Source organism: Glycine soja, chromosome 9 (assembly GCF_004193775.1).
Source record: "Glycine soja cultivar W05 chromosome 9, ASM419377v2, whole genome shotgun sequence".
Taxonomy (NCBI): Eukaryota; Viridiplantae; Streptophyta; class Magnoliopsida; order Fabales; family Fabaceae; genus Glycine; species Glycine soja.
This window is the reverse complement of record NC_041010.1, coordinates 31,988,470-32,006,888: the sequence shown is the minus strand read 5'-3', so window position 1 is coordinate 32,006,888 and position 18,419 is coordinate 31,988,470. Positions and strand designations below refer to the sequence as shown.

The following is an 18,419-nucleotide window of genomic DNA, read 5'->3' as shown; positions in this document are numbered from 1 at the left end:
ATACTTTGCCAATGCGGCAAATTGACCAAAGCATGTTCCTTTTAGAAACTTATTCTTAAAAGGAGTCTGTTTCGAAACTTTTTTCGGAGGGGGTCAATTTTTGGAGGCATTTCGCCAGTGGAGTTGATGAGTTGGACACGTGGCAATAGCTGGGGGAACTCGCCAGTGGAGATGGCGAGACACGGTCCACGTGGCGGGTTTCACCATTCGTAATGTCGAAATGCTTTTTTTACGGAATTTTTTTTTTAACTTGAAACGGGTATAACTTTTAATAGGAATGTCCGTTTGATGTCCATAATATTTCCAAGAGATTCCTCATTCAATTTCGAACATTTTGACATATTATGGGCCTCAAACGGACATTCCTATCAAAAGTTATACCCGTTTCAAGTTAAAAAAAAGTTCCGTAAAAAAAGCATTTCGCAATTACGAATTACGGAACCCGCCACGTGGACCGTGTCTCGCCATCTCCGCTAGCGAGTTTCCCCAGCTGCTGCCACGTGTCCAACTCGCCAACTCCACTGGCGAAATCCCTCCAAAAACTGACCTCTTTCAAAAAAAGTTTCGAAACAAACCCTTTTTGAGAATAAGTTTCTAAAAGGAACCCGCGGTCAATTTGCCTTGCAAATGAATCCGCAACATCATTAATTAGATGGTCGCTCTAACAATTTGAAAGGAAGGATGTTGTGCATCATAATTATCAACAACTAGTCATTGTCCATACTCTGTTACTCTGCTTCGCTTTACTATTTTTTTATTTAGTATAAAAAATCATTTTTATTTTTTTTCAAAACAATTTTTTTCGAATAAAAGTGCATACGTTGGTACGGTCCGACATATCTTTTCTACTATTCTCTTTCAAAATTCTCATTTTATCCATGTTTAAGTAATTTGTCAACAATATAAGATAGTTGAAGACATATAACTGGACCAATAATTTATTTAGTAAAAAATAAATGAAAATGACTTATAAACTTTGATAATTTTATCCTCTCCAACTATAATTTAATAAATGAATAAGATGTGTGCAAATTATACTGTTATTTAATTACAAAATTATCATATGATAAATTTATTATTTTTTATAATAATTGTTTGATAAGTTATACTAAAAAAAAATATGATTGATTAATGATACAAATTTTTTTACAAAAATCAAACTTTTGAATTAACTCTCATAAAATTTCTTATACTACTAATTATATTTCATCTCCGGGGTTTGCATAAGGAGGCTAACTCGTGGTATTAGAAAGTCTCATAGTATTAAAAGGTCTTAGCAAATTATATTCTTTTATATATTTATATACTCTTTTTAAAATGAATGAAAATGACTTATAAAATTTGTTAATTTAACCATCTCCCACTATAATTTAATAAATGAATAATAAGTGCACAAATTATATTATTATTTAATCACAAAATTATCATATATAATAAATTTATTATTTTTTATAATAATTATTTTATAAGTTATATTGGAAAAAATTTATGATCGATTAACTTTTATATAAAAAATTTATACTACTAAAACTGTTATATCTATTATTATATTTAAGAAGATCATCCCGTGATATTAATAGGTCTTTTGGTACTAGAAGATCTCAACAAACTATTTACATAACATATGATAAATATGTTTTGGATAACAGTAAATAAGTTATAATTTTAAATATCAGTGACAATGATATCATATGAAGATATTACATTGAGAATTACTTCCTGAATAAGCATGAAAATAGCACCACGCATAGATGAGGTTAATTAGCCGTATATTACATGACAGGACAAAAAGTATAGATGCACAAAGCTTTTTTTTGTCTTTCAAGTATTGTTATTTTGCTAGTGCTTTTTTTCATAACTATATACATGTCACAAGGAAACATATTTATGTCTACTCCTTCATCCTACCAAAAGGAATACATGATAATTAAACATTTTCATCCTTCTGTACATTCATGGGCCACTACATTGTTCAATATCGAGAGATTTGAGAAAGAAGAGGAATAACTAAATCAAAAATGAGATGAAAGAGTTAAAAAGGACAGTTTTTTTCGAAATGTCTAAGGAAAGAATGAGATGAAACTCCAGAAAAATGCTCAAACATAAAATTTGAAACTCATAAAAAGAGAGGGAGAAGAGTGTATGAAAAGCAAGGGACAAGAGTAAGGGAAATATTGGGGTATGTATAGGAATTTGACATATTTTAAATCAAAAGTAATGTATTTTGCTTTAAAATACTTGCATTTCTATCCATTTCCAATCAACTTGTTGGTTACTCATGTGTTTAAAGATAGGAATGAAGAGAAGTAACCTCTCAAAGTAAATAATTCTATAAGATTATATGTAATTTGTAGTATAATCAGATCTTAGTGTTCATTTCATAAAGTTAAAATAAGAATCACATTTCAGATCATGCTTCTATTGAGAAAACAACCAAAATATTTCAATTCTGAGCATAAAGTTCAAATGACATGTTCATGTTTAATTGTTCCCTAATAAATCCCCTAGCTAGTAGCAAATAACTCTAAAAATTAAAATTACATAGTAGTTAGTAAGTTAGAATCAACTTAGCAAAGGTTGTTTACCACAATATAAAGAAATATCATCCCCTCCAAGGATAAAGAAGGACAATTTATCAAAATAGTGTCCACAATATAATAAATATCACCAGGAATGAAAAAATTATTATTTAGAGGATGTAGATATACATCTAGTCCTATAAAGTAATACATCCTCTATACTACTACTCGCCTATCCTGTTCAAAATAAAATAAAAAACAATTTATATCCTAATCAAAATTCTGATTTTAAAAATCAAAATCCATCATTCCCTTAAGCAACATATGCTACATTATACAACCCACTCATTTTACCAACCAATAATATAATCTACTATTACTATAAGCGAAGAATAGGCTGTTGATTTTACAAAAGTGAGAATAAAAAATGTAGAATCTTGAGCAGCAAAAATTAAGTGAGAATCAATGGCTTCTGTGTCAAATACATTCCAATCATTTATATAAGAGCTACAGTAACTTCAATTTTGTGAATATTGAAGCGAGAATACTATCCTTGCCACCTTAATTCTCAATCTTGATGATAAATTATCCTTTTGGCTTATAAGTTCTTCATTGTTAGCGGTCAAGAATGGATCAAATGAGGGTTAAAGGGAGGGGGGGGGGGAGGGGAATAGAATACCAATAAGATAGAAAAAGAAAAGAACAAACTCACCAGCCAAGAGGAAAGAAAAAGATTGACTTACTTTGTTATGGAGACCAGTGATGCCTTAATAGAACTTGCAAGTTAGGATTAATAAAAAAATGAATCTTTAAACCACTTATATAGATAGGGAAACAAAAAGCATTTTAAACCGCTTATCCTCAAGAGAAAGAAGATTCACGTTCTTCTGAAATTTCAAAGTGCAAGGAAACATTCACAAATGGATAAAATAAATACATCAAAGATAAAACCGTCAAAGAGACAAAAAGGAATGAACTTACCATATCAAAATGCAAGGATAAAGAAGGACAATTTATCAAAATGGTGTCCACAATATAATGAATATCACCCGGAATGAAAAAATTATTATTTAGAGGATGTAGATATTCATCAACATTGGTACTATAAAGAAATACATCCTCTACACTACTACTCGCCTACCCTACCAGAATTTAAAAAAAAAACAATTTATATACTATCTACTATACTTTCCATTCCTTATATCCATACCCCGGGCATATATTAATCAAAATTCTGATTCTAAAAATCAAAATTCATCATTCCTTTAACCAATCCACTCAATTTACAAAAGTGAAGAATAGACTATTGATTTTACAAAAGTGAGAATAAAAAAATGCAGAATCTTGAGCAGAAAAATTGAGCAAGAATTAATTTTGTGAATATTAAGCCATAATCTTATCTTCTACTAGTGATGCAATTTGAATACAAAATAAAACTAATAGTGAAATAAAAAAACACAGCGAAAAAAAAATCAGCAAAAAGGTGATGCAATTTGAATACAAAATAAAACTAATAGTTAACATAAAAAAAGCACAGTGAAAAAAATAGCAAAAAGATGACCAAAACCGTGCAAAATACCTTCAAGAGGATATATTTTTCACACCCATTGGGTCCAATAAGCATCCAAAACTACCCGCAAGGAATGCAAATTGAACAATCCTTAAGAACCAGTACATCCTGTGTTTGTCTATTTCCACTGAAAAATCAAAACAATCAAAATCTAAAGCTTGAACGTAATCTGTTCGAGAAAATGTCCAACTATATTTTCCATTCCTTACATCCTTACCTCGGGCATATACTAATCAAAATTTTGATTCTAAAAATCAAAATCCATCATTCCCTTAACCAACCCACTCATTTTACAAAAGTGAAGAATAAGCTATTGATTTTACAAAAGTAAGAATAAAAAAATGCAAAATCTTGAGCAGCAAAAATTGAGTAAGAATCAATTTTGTGAATATTGAAGCCAGAATCCTATCCTTGTCAGAATCTGAAAACCTAACAATACCCAAAGTGAGAACAAAAGAATGCAAAATCTCAAAAAAAAAAAAAAATAGAACAATAAAAAAATAGAAGAAACTCTTCTTCTTGAAATTTCAAAGTGCAAGGAAACATCACAAATAAAACCATAAAAATGACAAAAGGGAATGAACTTACCATATCATATCGGGTTTACCATTAAAAAAAAAGACAATGAAATTCACTTCAGATTTACAATGAAATCTTCTTTGCTTCAAGCAATGTTGCCTCTTTTGAATGTGAGTCATTCCAAAAGCTTTCTTATCTTCTTCTAGTGATGCAATTTGAATACAAAACAAAACTAATAGTGAACATAAAAAAAAACACAACGAAAAAAAACAGCAAAAAGGTGATGCAATTTGAATACAAAATAAAGCTAACAATGAACATAAAAAAAACACAATGAAAAAAAAATAGCAAAAAGATGACCAAAATCATGCAAAATACCTTCAAGAGAGTAGATTTTCCACACCCATTGGGTCCAATAAGCATCCAAAACTACCCGCAAGGAATGCAAATCGAACAATCCTTAAGAACCGGTACATCATGTGTTTGTCTATTTCCACTGAAAAAATCAAAACAATAAAAATCTAAAGCTTGAACGAAAACTGTTCGAGAAAATGCCCAATTATACTTTCCATTCCTTACATCCTTACCCTGGGCATATACTAATCAACATTCTGATTCTAAAAATCAAAATTCATCATTCCCTTAACCAACCCACTCATTTTACAAAAGTGAAGAATAGGATATTGATTTTACAAGAGTGAGAATAAAGAATTGCAGAATCTTAAGCAGCAAAAATTGAGTAAGAATCAATTTTGTGAATATTGAAGCCAGAATCCTATCCTTGCCAGAATCTGAAAGCCTAACAATACCGTAAGTGAGTATAAAAGAATGCAAAATCTCAAAAAAATAAAAATAGAACACTAAAAAAACTAGAAGAAACTCTTCTAAAATTTCAGAGTGCAAGGAAACATCACAAATAAAACTGTAAAAATGACAAAAAGGAATGAAGTTGCCATATCAAATCGGGTTTACCATAAAAAAAAAAGAGACAATGAAATCCACTTCAGATTTACCATGAAATATTCTCTGCTTCAAGCAATGTTGCCTCTTTTGACTGTGAGTCATTCCAAAAGCTTTCTTATCTTCTTCTAGTGATGCAATTTAAATACAAAATAAAACTAATAGTGAACATAATAAAAAACACAGCGAACAAAAAACAACAAAAAGGTGATGCAATTTGAATACAAAATAAAATTGACCGTGAACATAAAAAAAAACACACATTGAAAAAAAAACAGCAAAAAGATGACCAAAATCGTGCAAAATACCTTCAAGAGGGTAGATTTTCCACACCCATTGGGTCCAATAAGCATCCAAAACTACCTACAAGGAATGCAAATTGAACAATCCTTAAGAATAGGTACATCTTGTGTTTGCCTATTTCCACTGAAAAAATCAAAACAATCAAAATCTAAAGCTTGAACGAAAACTGTTCGAGAAAATACCCAATTAAAAAGTGAAATGAAGGAAGAAAGAGAAAGATAAGGGGAAAAAATGGAAAAAGAGAGGAGAAGATTGAGAAAGAGAAAGAGAAAGATGAAAGAGTGGGACGACCTCGTTGGAACGTGATTGGCGAAGAAGAGAAGTGGTGGCTCTGGCGGTGCAGCGAGCAAGAGGTGAAACAGTGCCGTTTGGGGTGGGATTAGTAGAGAAATGAGGAAGTGTGTAGAGAGGGGTTCTAGAAGGGTCGAGGAGATGGATACGGTCCTAAGAGCAGCAACACCACTCTCAAATGCGGAAGCAAAATAAACAGGGGTTATGAAAATATCATAAACACCCCTGTTTTATACCAAATGTCAATTTTTTATGTTGTCCAATTTTATAAAATGAACCGCCTATTATTTGCTTATAATAAAAGTAGATTAAGTCCAATTAATGCATTTGTTGAATCTTTTTGAACTCATATGTGAAACAAGCCATGTTCCCATGCCATTAATTGCACCCCACAATAAGTCCAACATATTAATTGCATGAGGCATTGTAGCTATGCGCAGATAGTATGGGAAACTATAAGTCACATTACTTGTAAGAGCCAATATATATTCGATGCAATCACAAATTATAAAAGCATAATTTGTGTTTCTAATCCTTTTGCAAGGCAGCCCCCTAATTGTTTCACTTTTCCTTTTCCTTTCAATTAATCTCAAGGGTCAACTAAGGAAATAACATCTAAAATTAATTTTTAGAGGAAGAGTTTTGTCACTCATAATGATCTTACCCGATTTAAAATAGAATTACTTCGGATGAAGGATATATGCGATCCAGACGGAAAAAAACACTATGTATGTTTAAGATTCTAAATGGACCCAATGACAATGATTAGACAATTGTCAGCCCTCTCTAATTGTTTTACTTTTCCTCTCAATTAATCTCAGGTGCCAACTAAAGAAACAATATTTAAAGTAAGAGTTTTGTCATTGATAACGATCCTATCCGATTTACAGAGAATTATTGGTGAAGGATACATGTGATCTAGACAAAAGAAAAAAGACACAATATATATGTTCAAGGTTCTAAATGGACCCAATGACAATGATGAGGCAATTGTTACAATCACTTCCCCTAATTGCTCGCTAATTGAACTCCCTTTTTCTTTTCTTTTTTTCAAACTATCCTTTTTGGCTAAAGTGGAGAATGAGTAACTCTTTGTAACTTGATTTTTGGAATATATTTAACTCTTTCAGAAACTAAATTTTTGGGAGCATTGCTAGGGAGTGCAAGCAAAACACTGTTTATGAAGGAGTACAAGCAAAAGGCATTTGGTTCACACAACCAATGCTAACGTAACTATCATCCACTTCATTCTTCCCCTTCTAAAGCCATAACCATCCTCTAAAATTCCACTCCCCTGTTGCCAAAACCCCTCTACCTCCGAATACATGCAAGAACCCTCTAATTCTTGAAACCGTACGTACCTCCTGGCCCAACACAAACCTATTCTTTGTGGGTGGCTTTATCACATCATCTATATAGTCCCTTTGCATCCTCTTCTCCAAACTCCCCAAAATCGCCACCCTCATAACACCATCAATGTTGTCCCCCTCACTATGCTACCCATTGTGTGTTCCTTTAAGAAGTCACCCTTAACTTCATCTACTTTGAAGGAAATCGTGAAGTGTACACACATACTCTTCTTAAAGGAGTTTTACATGGAGATGTTGTATATTGAATCACTGTCGAAGTTTACAACCTCGTCGTCACCACACACACTTTTCTCATTTGCCATTTTGCACGGAAATAGGTATTCTAGAGAGAAATATGAAAAAAAGGAGTGTGCACTAGCAGTTAGGGGAAGTGCATATAGCAATTTCCTAAAATTAAGTTGCTTTGAAGTTAGACTTAAAATTTAGAAATTTTTATGTTATTTATTTTTTAAAATTTTAATTACCTTAATGTAGATGATCACATTTGTAGGATAATCATGAGCAACAATTGGGTTATAAATTGTAATCTTCATCTTCATGCAACGCCGGATCCACGTATTGCAGTGTAGGGGCAATTGCCTCCACTAAAATTTTACCAATTATAAATATAACGTGTATATATAATTATAAATTTTTTATATAATTTCAAATGTAGTGAAAATATAATTTATTACATAAGTATTTCCCTCATAAATATATTTCTACTTTTATTATTTTTTCTCTCTTAATTAGATATATTCAATATATTTTATCTTGTTTTTAACAAAAAAAAATATTTCAACCATTTCAAACTATACTTCTTTTATCTTTACCAATATTTTTTTTACATGTCTAACTCTTTTAATTTACTCTCTTTTATTCTATTTATAAGTTTAATTTTGAGCTTTTATTTAAGAAATTATCAATAGCTAAAAATAATTTGATATCAAAATTTAAATTATCCATTATAAATTCAAAATATTCTTTATATATTTATATTTGTTGTGAATTTTAATTATACTATATTTAAATATTAAAAAATATTTTTTATTTAAAATTTAATTATATAGAATAAAAAATTATCATATATAATATAAAAATTAAAATATTAAGTTATATTCATTAGTATTTCCTCCTATAATTTAAAATTTATAGATCCGTCATTTTATTCACAAAAGAAAAAATGAATAACTCAATAGCCTATGGAACTTAGATTGTTTACAATATATTGTAAAAAACTATTAATAACATCAATTTAGCAACCTATTTGATACTCTCTTAATTTATTACGTAAAAAATTATTAATACTCTCTTTTTAACACATTTTTTTGTTAATTAAAATTTGCATGAGTCGTACTAAATTAAAAATGAACCTCGCATATTTCAAAAGATTTAAATAAATTCTATCTAATAAAAGAGATGCCTCAAGAACATATTAAAATTTTGTATTGCTAATATTTCTCTAACTATTAATAATTATATTCGGTTCTACCTACCTATACATCAAACAATATGTACTCTTTAATTAAATAAAATCTCATTTGAGTAATGTTAGTGTTTCTTATTGTTACCATTATTTTAATTTTTAACAAAAAATTAAATATAAAAGGAAATAAATTTAATATTTTGGAAATATAAAGAATTTTCAATACTTAAGAAAGGGAAACTTTATCAAAAGGAGTGATTTTTTTCCGGATCTTTTCATTTGATAGTCGATTTTAAATTATTATCGAAATTGGAGTAAGTCGTGACAAATGTTACCACATATGAGTTAAAAATCGTAACATGTAATATTTATTATAATTTCTTTTTATTTTTTTAGTTGAAGTTATAATAAATTTACGACTTTAGTTTATTTTTTTTTATTTACAACTATAGAATCTATAATTTTTATTTTTTTTAACTTACAACTTTAAAGTCGTAAGTTTTTTTTTACTTTTTATTTTTTTTTAACTTACAACTTCAAAATGATAAGTTAAGTTATTTTTAGGATTTTTTATTTATTTGTATTTTCCTCTTTTTGCTTTCAATTATTTTAAAAATTGTAAATAATTTTAATTATTTAGTTATTAAATAAATATTTTAAATTTTACTTGTTATTATTTTTATTTAATATCTTGTGTATATTTTTTTATGGTTTTATTTAATGTTATATATTTTTTAAAAAATATTTTGTATAATTTTTGAATAATTTTTTATTTAATATATTTTGTATATTCAATATAAAATAATTTAATAAAAAATTCTTAAATTTTAAAAATTAAAATTTTAAAACAAGTAAATTTAAAAATTCAAGATATTTAAATGAAAATTACATTTTTTTTAACATAATGATAATAATTGTTTATACAAACAAATAGACTAACTAATATGATTTTTACTTTTTATGTTTCTTTTAATGTGTATTGATTATTTTATATTAATGTATTATGTTATTTTTAATTTAACAACTATTTTTATTATTAAATTATTAGATGTTGTTAATAGTAAATTTATTTATACAAAATAAATAATATTATTTCATAAATTATAAGTTAATATTCTTAACAAAATATTTTAATATTTATTTTAAAACTTTAGTTTTTTAAAATTTAGGTATTTAAAATAAAACAAATATTCAAAAAATATATTAAATATCATTATGTTAGTTTTTTTTATTTCATTTACAACACAAATCAAATTCAATAACAATATTAAAAAAATTATCTAAATTTTAAATATATTAAATAAAACAATGTTAAAAAATATATAAAATATTTTAAATAAAATAATATTAAAAAATATATAACATACTAAATAAAATCTTATGAAAAATATATACGAGATATTAAATAAAACTAGTAATAAGAAAGATTAAAAATATTTATTTGATAATTAAATAAATAAAATTATTTATAATTTTTTAAAAAAATTTGAAATCAAACGAAAAGAAAATACAAATAAATAAAAATATCCTAAAACTTAATAAAAACAACTTACAGCTTCAAAGTTGTAAGTTAAAAAATAACTAAATAAATAAATTTACTAACTTCAAAGTTATAAGTTAAAAAAAATATATTATAGGACTTTAAAGTTGTAAATAAATAAAAAATTAAATTGAAGTCGTTAAATTTTTAACGATTTTAGTTAAAAAGTAAAAAATAAAAAATCTTAACATATTATTACTTCTAACTTAGAAGTCAAGTGTTACGCTTTATTCTATTTTTAGTAATAATTTAAAATTAACACCCAAATAAAAAAATAGGAAAAAATTTACTTGGTAAAAGTCCCTTAAGAAAGATGGAAAATTTAGAATTATTCAACATTATTTACTTTCTTCTTTATTACCATCAACAGATTAGTAATGCTTCAAAACAAATTAACATCAACAAATCAAAATGAACGCGATTTTGCAAAGCAGGATTTTAAAGTGAGAATAATGTGATACTCACACCCAATTCCGATGTGTGAGCTTTACTTTGGACAAAGATAAGAGAAAAAAAAATGTGGTGGTTGGGAAGAAAAGGGCCTTCTGGATTCTCAGCTTCCTCTACTGCTGAGGAAGTTACTCAGGGAATTGATGGCTCTGACCTCACTGCCATTGTTACAGGTTAACTTTTGATGGAAAATGGGTTTCCTTGATTTGTTCTGTTCTTCCTTAATTTACTCATGATTGGTTTCTTGTTCTTATGAGATGGGAAATTCCCCTTCATGTTAAAAATGTTAACTTTATTTGAAAGGGTATATATTTCAAACCTTAGTTTGAGAATTTTGTTTTTGTAGGAATGAGTACATTGAAGAGGAATATGAAATGCTATGTCTTTTTTTTATTCTTTCTTGATGATTATTGCTCAAGACTTCACACTTACCTTTGAGACATGCATGCATTGTTTTGCTTTTATTTTAATGAGTGCTAGTGCTTTATGCATTTGGCAATGAGGTTTTAAATTGCAGTTGCGGATGTAGTTTTATTGCAATCCTTGATATTGTGAAAAATTGTGCACAAATGCAGCTACTGCAGCCACAATTGTAGTTGTGACTGGACCTCGGAGACCTTGATGTTGCAGCTGCAATTGTGGTTGTGGAGGAGGAAAAAGTTAATGTATTTCTATCGATTGCTATTGTTATGGTTGCTTGTTGGCTAGAATATACTTAGGTATGTATGTCAAGTATGTTGTTGTAGATTTGGGGGATATATGTTGGTGGAATTAATTCATCACAGTGCTCAATTTGATTCTGGTAATGCTTGTCTTTTTCTGTGTTTTTGGTGCAAATGACTTATCTTCATTGTGTGGTGCATGCTGCTGCAGGGGCAACAAGTGGTATTGGTGTTGAAACTGCACGTGCACTTGCATTGCGTGGTGTCCATGTTGTCATGGGGATCAGAAATATGACAGCTGGTGGGGAGATCAAGGAAACAATATTAAGATATAACCCGATTGCAAAAATTGACATGATGGAGCTGGACCTAAGTTCAATGGAATCAGTGAGGACATTTGCATCGCAATTCAATTCTCGCGGTCTTCCTCTGAATATACTTGTGTATGTTACTGCAGATACTTCTCTTCTTGCTCGTGTAATATGTACTTAGTAAATGGAATTTTTGGTGTTCTCTGTGACATTAATCATTCACCAAACTGCTTTTTCACTTGACGCATGCTAGATTGTGAATTTCAACATATGCTGTTGTTTGCACTGAAAATTATTTGTTTCTTTTTTGGTTCAAAGTAATAATGCAGGAATCATGGCAACACCATTCAAGCTTTCAAAAGACAAAATAGAATTACAGTTTGCAACAAACCACATAGGTGAGATTTTATCTTAAACCGTCCAAAGACAATACAGACTCATGCACAGATTTGATAGATCGTGTTGTGTAAAAAGATACTGAGGATACTTCCATATCTCCATTTGATACTTTGAAATTTATGAATTTTTAAATTCTATCAATTTCAATTCTTTTGTTTTGTATTTTTTTTTTTTTGGTAAATCATAATTGGAATTGTTTATTTATAATCATTGAGTTGCATACAAGAACAATTTTACATTATTGCTTTTATAAGGGAATTTGAGATATAAGGGTCTCTTCTTGCAGGTCATTTCCTTTTGACAAACTTATTGCTTGAAACAATGAAACGGACTGCTATTGAACAGAGGAAGGAGGGAAGGGTTGTAAATGTCTCATCAAGACGTCATAAATTATCATATCCTGAAGGGATTAGATTTGATAAAATCAATGATAAATCAGGGTAACAATATGCTCAATGGTATAAAATTTAGTACAGTCAACTATATATTTACTGTCAACAGTTTTTAACTTTATGAATTCCCCTCAGCTCCCCCCCTTTTCATTGGTAATTACAAATTGTTTCTGAAACTAAAATATGTTGGGATGGAGAGGTTTGGAGGGAAAGGGAAGGGAGGGTTTAATTTTTCAATTTTAAATGTAAGGAATTAAAAAAAGTTTGTGGAAATGAATAAAGGATGATCAGAAGGTTACACAGTAATATCTCATTTTATTCTTTCTATTTTAAAAATGTTCAAGTAATAAAATATTAAGTTAAATAAGTTAAGTTGAATTAAAAAACTAACCTTTCATCCCCTTTCCCTCCAAACCCCTCCATCCAAGCATTAAGTGATTGATATTTTCATTTTCTTATAAATGAACAGGTATAACAGTTTGTCTGCATATGGGCAGTCAAAGCTTGCTAATGTGTTGCATACCAATGAGCTCGCAAGACGGCTAAAGGTGATGACTTATTTGAGGTTACTGAGTATATGTTATACCTGCTAGTAGTCTGTTTCTGTATGTGTTGTTCTGTTTTATTTACCCCTGCAAAATAAAGGAAACATGAGAACAGGGAAACAGGGGACTAATCCAGCTTATCAGGAAAATGGTTGTGGAGGTGGTCTACTGACACCAACAGTTTGTGAGATGCTATTTGTTTATGTAAAACAAATTGTTGTGAGTGGATCAACTGGAGTTGGGGTTTGTAAGATATTTTCCTGAGGGTGTTGTTTGTTGATAAAAGAGTAACCTTTGGAAAATTGAAATTCTTATTTCATATCACTCTGATAATGACAAGAAATAAGAGTGCCACTTTTATGTGGAAAGTGTCGTTATCGTAATATCTCTTACAGTATGCTAGGATTGTGGTGATTTTGAGGGTAATGAGGATACTTATGATGAGAAGGTTGAGTTCAGCTTGAAAGGGTTATTTCTGGCACACTAAAACTTGTTATTTTGTTTAGACAGCATCTGTAAACTGTATTGTGATATATAGGGAGACGAATTTTATGTTATGAGCTTTTTGTCAGGTTGTTTGGACCTTGAAAAGTAGTGATGATCTTGTTGATCTGGACTTTGTTTTTGGCTATGTTCGGAAAACTAGCTGAAAACCTAGCTTATTATATTATAAGTATTCGGTAAAAATAACTGTTAAAGTAATTGAAAAGTGTAAAATGACTGGAAAAAAAAATAAAATCATGATTTATTTAAAAAGGGTAAGCAGGAAATTTGATAAATATGTTAAGGATAAAAACGGAAGAAAATATAAAAAAGTTAGAAGTTGGTGTTTCAAAAAATACTGCTTCAAGTGCGTTTCAAAAAACACAAGAAGCTACTAAAAAAAATTTGTTTACCGAATAACCAAATGAATTTTTTAGCTAGTAAAAAAAGCTAGAAGCTAACTAAAGTGTCTTGTCAAACATAGCTTTTATATTTTAAAAACAAATTAAGAGGATTTCCCTGATGCTTCTTATGCTAGAAGACCATTTACCTTCTTTGGTTAGGCAACATGTTTCTTCTAGACATTCTGTTTTTAGCAAGAACGTTCTATAAAGCCTTTTAGTGATTACTGTGGTACATCAGTTAGGTGGTGAATACTGATGGAAGGGTGAAACTTGACATAACAATAAGATTGCTACTTTGTGACCTGGTGGCTGTGGATTCTAGTCACAGAAGCAGCCTTTGTGCTTATAGGAGCAAGTTTGCAGTTGCATGCATTGAATCCTCCTCAAACCTCAAATCTCAAAATGGAGGGAGCCGTGTGCACTAAGCCCCATGAATTGTTTGTTCCATGCAATAAATTATCTACTCAAAAGAGTATATATGATTGCAAATTTATCACAACCTAAACTCAAATACATGTGGATGATTTTGGGGGGGATCTATTATGATGTACATGGTAAATCAGAAGTTTGGTGCCCTGATGTGAAATCCCTGAATAAGAATTAGTTCTGTAGATAGGTCAAGATATCATAGACTAAATAAGATGTGATGGATGATAGTTTACTCAGATATCAAATTATTGGTGTATATCCATGAGCTTGTTAGTTAAGGTAAGACTTGAATCATATTCCAATACTGCTAACATTTAGCCCATCTATGAGGTTTGTACAAATCACAAGCTGCATCTGTTTCTGTTATTTTGAAAAAGAATTTTCCTATTTCTGAGAATATTTTCATTGTCAAAAAGTTAAAGCAACATAGAACAGAACAGTCATATTTCTACTTGATGTTTTCTTGTAGCAGGAGGAGGGCACAAACATAACTGCAAACTCAGTTAGCCCGGGACCAATTGCCACCAATCTATTTCGTTATCACAGTTTAATGGAGGGTAATTCCTTTCTTCTTTGGTGTTTTGTTTTTTTAAAAAATATTTGTACATGAAAAACTACATACGACATTATACAGGTTATGTTACATTTTTGGTCCCCTATAGTTTTACTTGGATTTTTAGTTTGTCCCCGTAGGTTAAAATCTTTCTAACTAAGTCAAAAGATTATAAAACATTTCTAATTAGGTATCCATATCCATCATTACCCTTTGTCAGGCATCAATTAATTTGGTTCTTAGGTAACAAACTGTGCCGAGATGACAGTGTTAGGAACCTAGCATGTCAGCATAGAATAAATAAAAGAAAGAAAAAAATCTTTATTACATTCTACTCTCTTTTTGGAACAGTGGGTTCCTAAAGAAGATGGAAATAAATTACAAAAATTGTTCCTAAGAATCTGACCGTCTGGTCTTCAATTTCATTGTTATCTCTATTTATACTGCTACTCTTATCAGAGAGCCAACTAACTAAATACTTCTCTAACAGCTATAACTAACACTCTAACAGGGCTTAACTAATGGAGTGATATGCACTGAAGCACTTAAATATTCCATGGAGCATCCCATACTGCTCAATGTAAAGACTTAGACACTCCATAATCCTCAAGTCCCTATAGTGCACTGTCGCTAAGAGCCAATGTCCCGATTGTTGGCACACTAGGGTGCTTTACTCAGCCTTGATGTGATGGTGGCAAAAAAGTGGAAAATTCGGTGATTCCAAGGACCTCATTAAGAGTATTTGTGGGTGACACTCGGTGTAAAGGTAGGTTCCTCCTGTCTTGTGAGATACAAGTCATGGTTTCAAATCTAGGACATGATCCCTCCACTTGCTAGGTGTAAAGTTGTATACACTTACCCTCAATAAACCTCTCCTAGTGGGAACCTGTTGCACTAGGATTTCCCTTTAAAGGTACTAATTTAGAAATTGGTCACATACTCATAGTAATTAAAACTTCTATATATTTAAAGCCAAGGAAGGGAAATAAATAATATTCTACTCATTTTGATAGACGGTAGGATTTTAGAACCTAACACACAGATTGAATCAAAATTACCATCTGAAACTATATGTTACTACTTACCAATAGCATAGAAACTGTGAGGTGTGTTCACACGTGTGAGTATGTTGGTTCTATATAGAGAGTTCTAGGACCTTATGCTTTAACCCTGTTGCTTCCAGATTTATTTAATAGCTAAATTGGATTTTATTGGTATTTATGCCAATCAATCACAAACTGAGATAGAAATGGTGGCCTGAAACAGTAGAGAAAATGCAAGGAAATGACACGCAACACAGTTTTTTCTTGAAAAAAATATAATGATACTTCTTGACACTACATTAGATTTCTTTATCACCCTTCCATATTGAATATATCCAATTTGATGGTGTTTCATTTTTTTCTTCTTTGGATCTGAAGATATGCCTGTAGTTGTTTAGCTTGTTATATTGACAGCTTGCTCAAATTCTTATGCAGTGTTTGTTGGTATACTTGGTAAATATGCGATGAAAAATATACAGCAGGTAAAGTGATTACTTATTTGAAATACGACAACAAAGCCTTAATTCACTAGATGAGGTCAGCTATGATTACTTATTTGAAATAATTAATAAATAAAGGTGGAGAGATATAGTGGATGAGGTAAGCTTTATCTTGTTATCACTCTCTCCATGTTAAAGAATTTACGCATGAAAAGTTTTGCTGAGGTTTGTCTAGTTTCATCCAGGATAGTTTCCTGGTATATAAGTTCAAGGAAATTAGGGAAGGGCTTATAAGCTACTAATGATAATGGCTGTAACTCCTATAAGCTCTTCTTAATTTATTTTAATGAGCATATTGATAAAAACTTATCAAAATAAGTTCTTTTAACTTATTTCTAACAGTCTTCTATTCAATTTTATAAGTATTTAATTAATCTATCAACTTATACACACTTGGCCAATATTACGTTAGTTCAGGTAGAATTGAGTTTAGATCTCTTAAACAAAGTCTCATGATCGAGTTACGTAAATAGAAAAAAAAAAATAGTTGAGAGAAGAGATATCATTAAGTAGTCAGTTAGGTTTTTCGACTAAGATTAGTCATAAGTTGATGGATACTTTGTACCTATAAAATGGTAAAAGAATAACTCATACACACATGATATACTTTTGCCTCTTTCTTTTCAACATAGGGAGCAGCAACCACATGTTATGTTGCATTGCATCCACAAGTTAAAGGGTTGACTGGCTGCTACTTTGCGGATAGTAACTTAGCTGAAGCAAGTTCACAAGCATCCGATCCAGAGGTGGCAAGGAAACTGTGGGAGTATAGCTCTGATTTGGTTAAATTTTGATATTATGTTACCTAAGGAGTAGGGACTAATATCTAGTGAAAGTTTTCAAACATATTAATGATCCATTAAACATTCACTTGACCTTTACCTTTTTCCCTTGTACAGAGGAATATATGCTTAGTTTACAATCACAAATTTAGAGATACTTGTAATCTGATTTTGTCTCTAAATAAACTGCACTTCTATTAGATGACCTAAGATATATATTTGATTGTGATTTTTGTAACAGTTTTTTACTTTTTTCTATTTTGTGATTTTGTGTTGTAATTCAGACAAATATCTTCCAACTAGGATTTAATAATCTCACGACATAACAGTCAAGAGAGAGAAAGAACCACCAAACTATAACTATACTATTAAATAAGGAAATTAACTTCCGACTAATTTAACTTGTATAGTTGTATGTATATGTATCCTATTATTCTCCAATTTCAATTAACTAACGATTTGAGTCACAATCAAGATAAATTGGCACAAGATAATTACCCGGCAGAATCACGTGGCATAAAAGTAACGGAACTTTTCCAATGATAATTATAAATAAATAAAAAGTAGCGCAACTTTAATTGTAATATACCCTTTTGGGGATTAAATAAATAGTGTAATATGTTGCATGCTATGGGATCTGACTCTTATGTTATTGCTAGACATAGCGGGATGGATATTGTCTTCCAAGTCTTCGATCCCAACTTCCTAATATATACTCATACATATCTAGCGGGTTAAAATTTGTTATCCCATCCTCTTATATGTTAGGTATCGGATATCTTCATCTCCAATTTAGATTTATAAAAAAAAATTATAAAAAAATTATATTGAAAATCTGATTTTAAAAAAAAATTAATTGTTATACATTTATTTTTAACTATTTGTATTTGCAGCACATTTGTCTACAAAGATCATTAAGAAAAGAATCTTAAATTATATAAAAATTATAAAAAAAAATTAACAAGTAATTAATAATATTTTAATAATTT

At 29.9% G+C, this 18,419-nt stretch overlaps 1 protein-coding gene and 1 long non-coding RNA gene across 12 annotated transcripts; one reads left to right on the top strand and one right to left on the bottom strand.

The window, feature by feature from the left end:
- Positions 1–2,631: 2,631 nt before the first annotated feature.
- On the bottom strand, positions 2,632–6,353 carry LOC114366933. 9 transcript variants are annotated; one of them, XR_003657082.1, is made up of 6 exons: positions 6,163–6,353; positions 5,877–5,931; positions 5,622–5,696; positions 4,987–5,104; positions 4,678–4,810; positions 2,632–4,518 (listed from the first exon to the last, which is right to left on the bottom strand). It is a non-coding gene; the product is annotated as an uncharacterized LOC114366933 (long non-coding RNA). The 9 variants fall into 9 exon arrangements; XR_003657085.1 differs by having other exon boundaries at positions 2,632–4,510; XR_003657084.1 differs by having other exon boundaries at positions 2,632–4,810; positions 5,877–5,994.
- A 4,520-nt stretch (positions 6,354–10,873) lies between these two features.
- Positions 10,874–17,670, top strand: LOC114366885 (short-chain dehydrogenase TIC 32, chloroplastic-like). Of its 3 annotated transcripts, XR_003657067.1 has the most exons (9): positions 10,874–11,100; positions 11,801–12,032; positions 12,219–12,298; positions 12,586–12,739; positions 13,161–13,239; positions 15,025–15,109; positions 15,617–15,871; positions 16,584–16,630; positions 17,281–17,367. XR_003657067.1 is itself a non-coding variant. In XM_028323912.1 (8 exons), the coding sequence occupies exons 1-8, from the start codon at positions 10,995–10,997 to the stop codon at positions 17,440–17,442; spliced, it is 948 nt and encodes a 315-aa protein (XP_028179713.1). In that variant the 5' UTR covers positions 10,874–10,994; the 3' UTR covers positions 17,443–17,670. The 3 variants fall into 3 exon arrangements, 2 of the variants coding, with proteins under 2 accessions (XP_028179713.1, XP_028179714.1); XM_028323912.1 differs by lacking the exon at positions 15,617–15,871 and having other exon boundaries at positions 15,022–15,109; positions 17,281–17,670; XM_028323913.1 differs by lacking the exon at positions 15,617–15,871 and having other exon boundaries at positions 10,875–11,100; positions 17,281–17,670.
- The last annotated feature ends 749 nt before the right edge of the window (positions 17,671–18,419 follow it).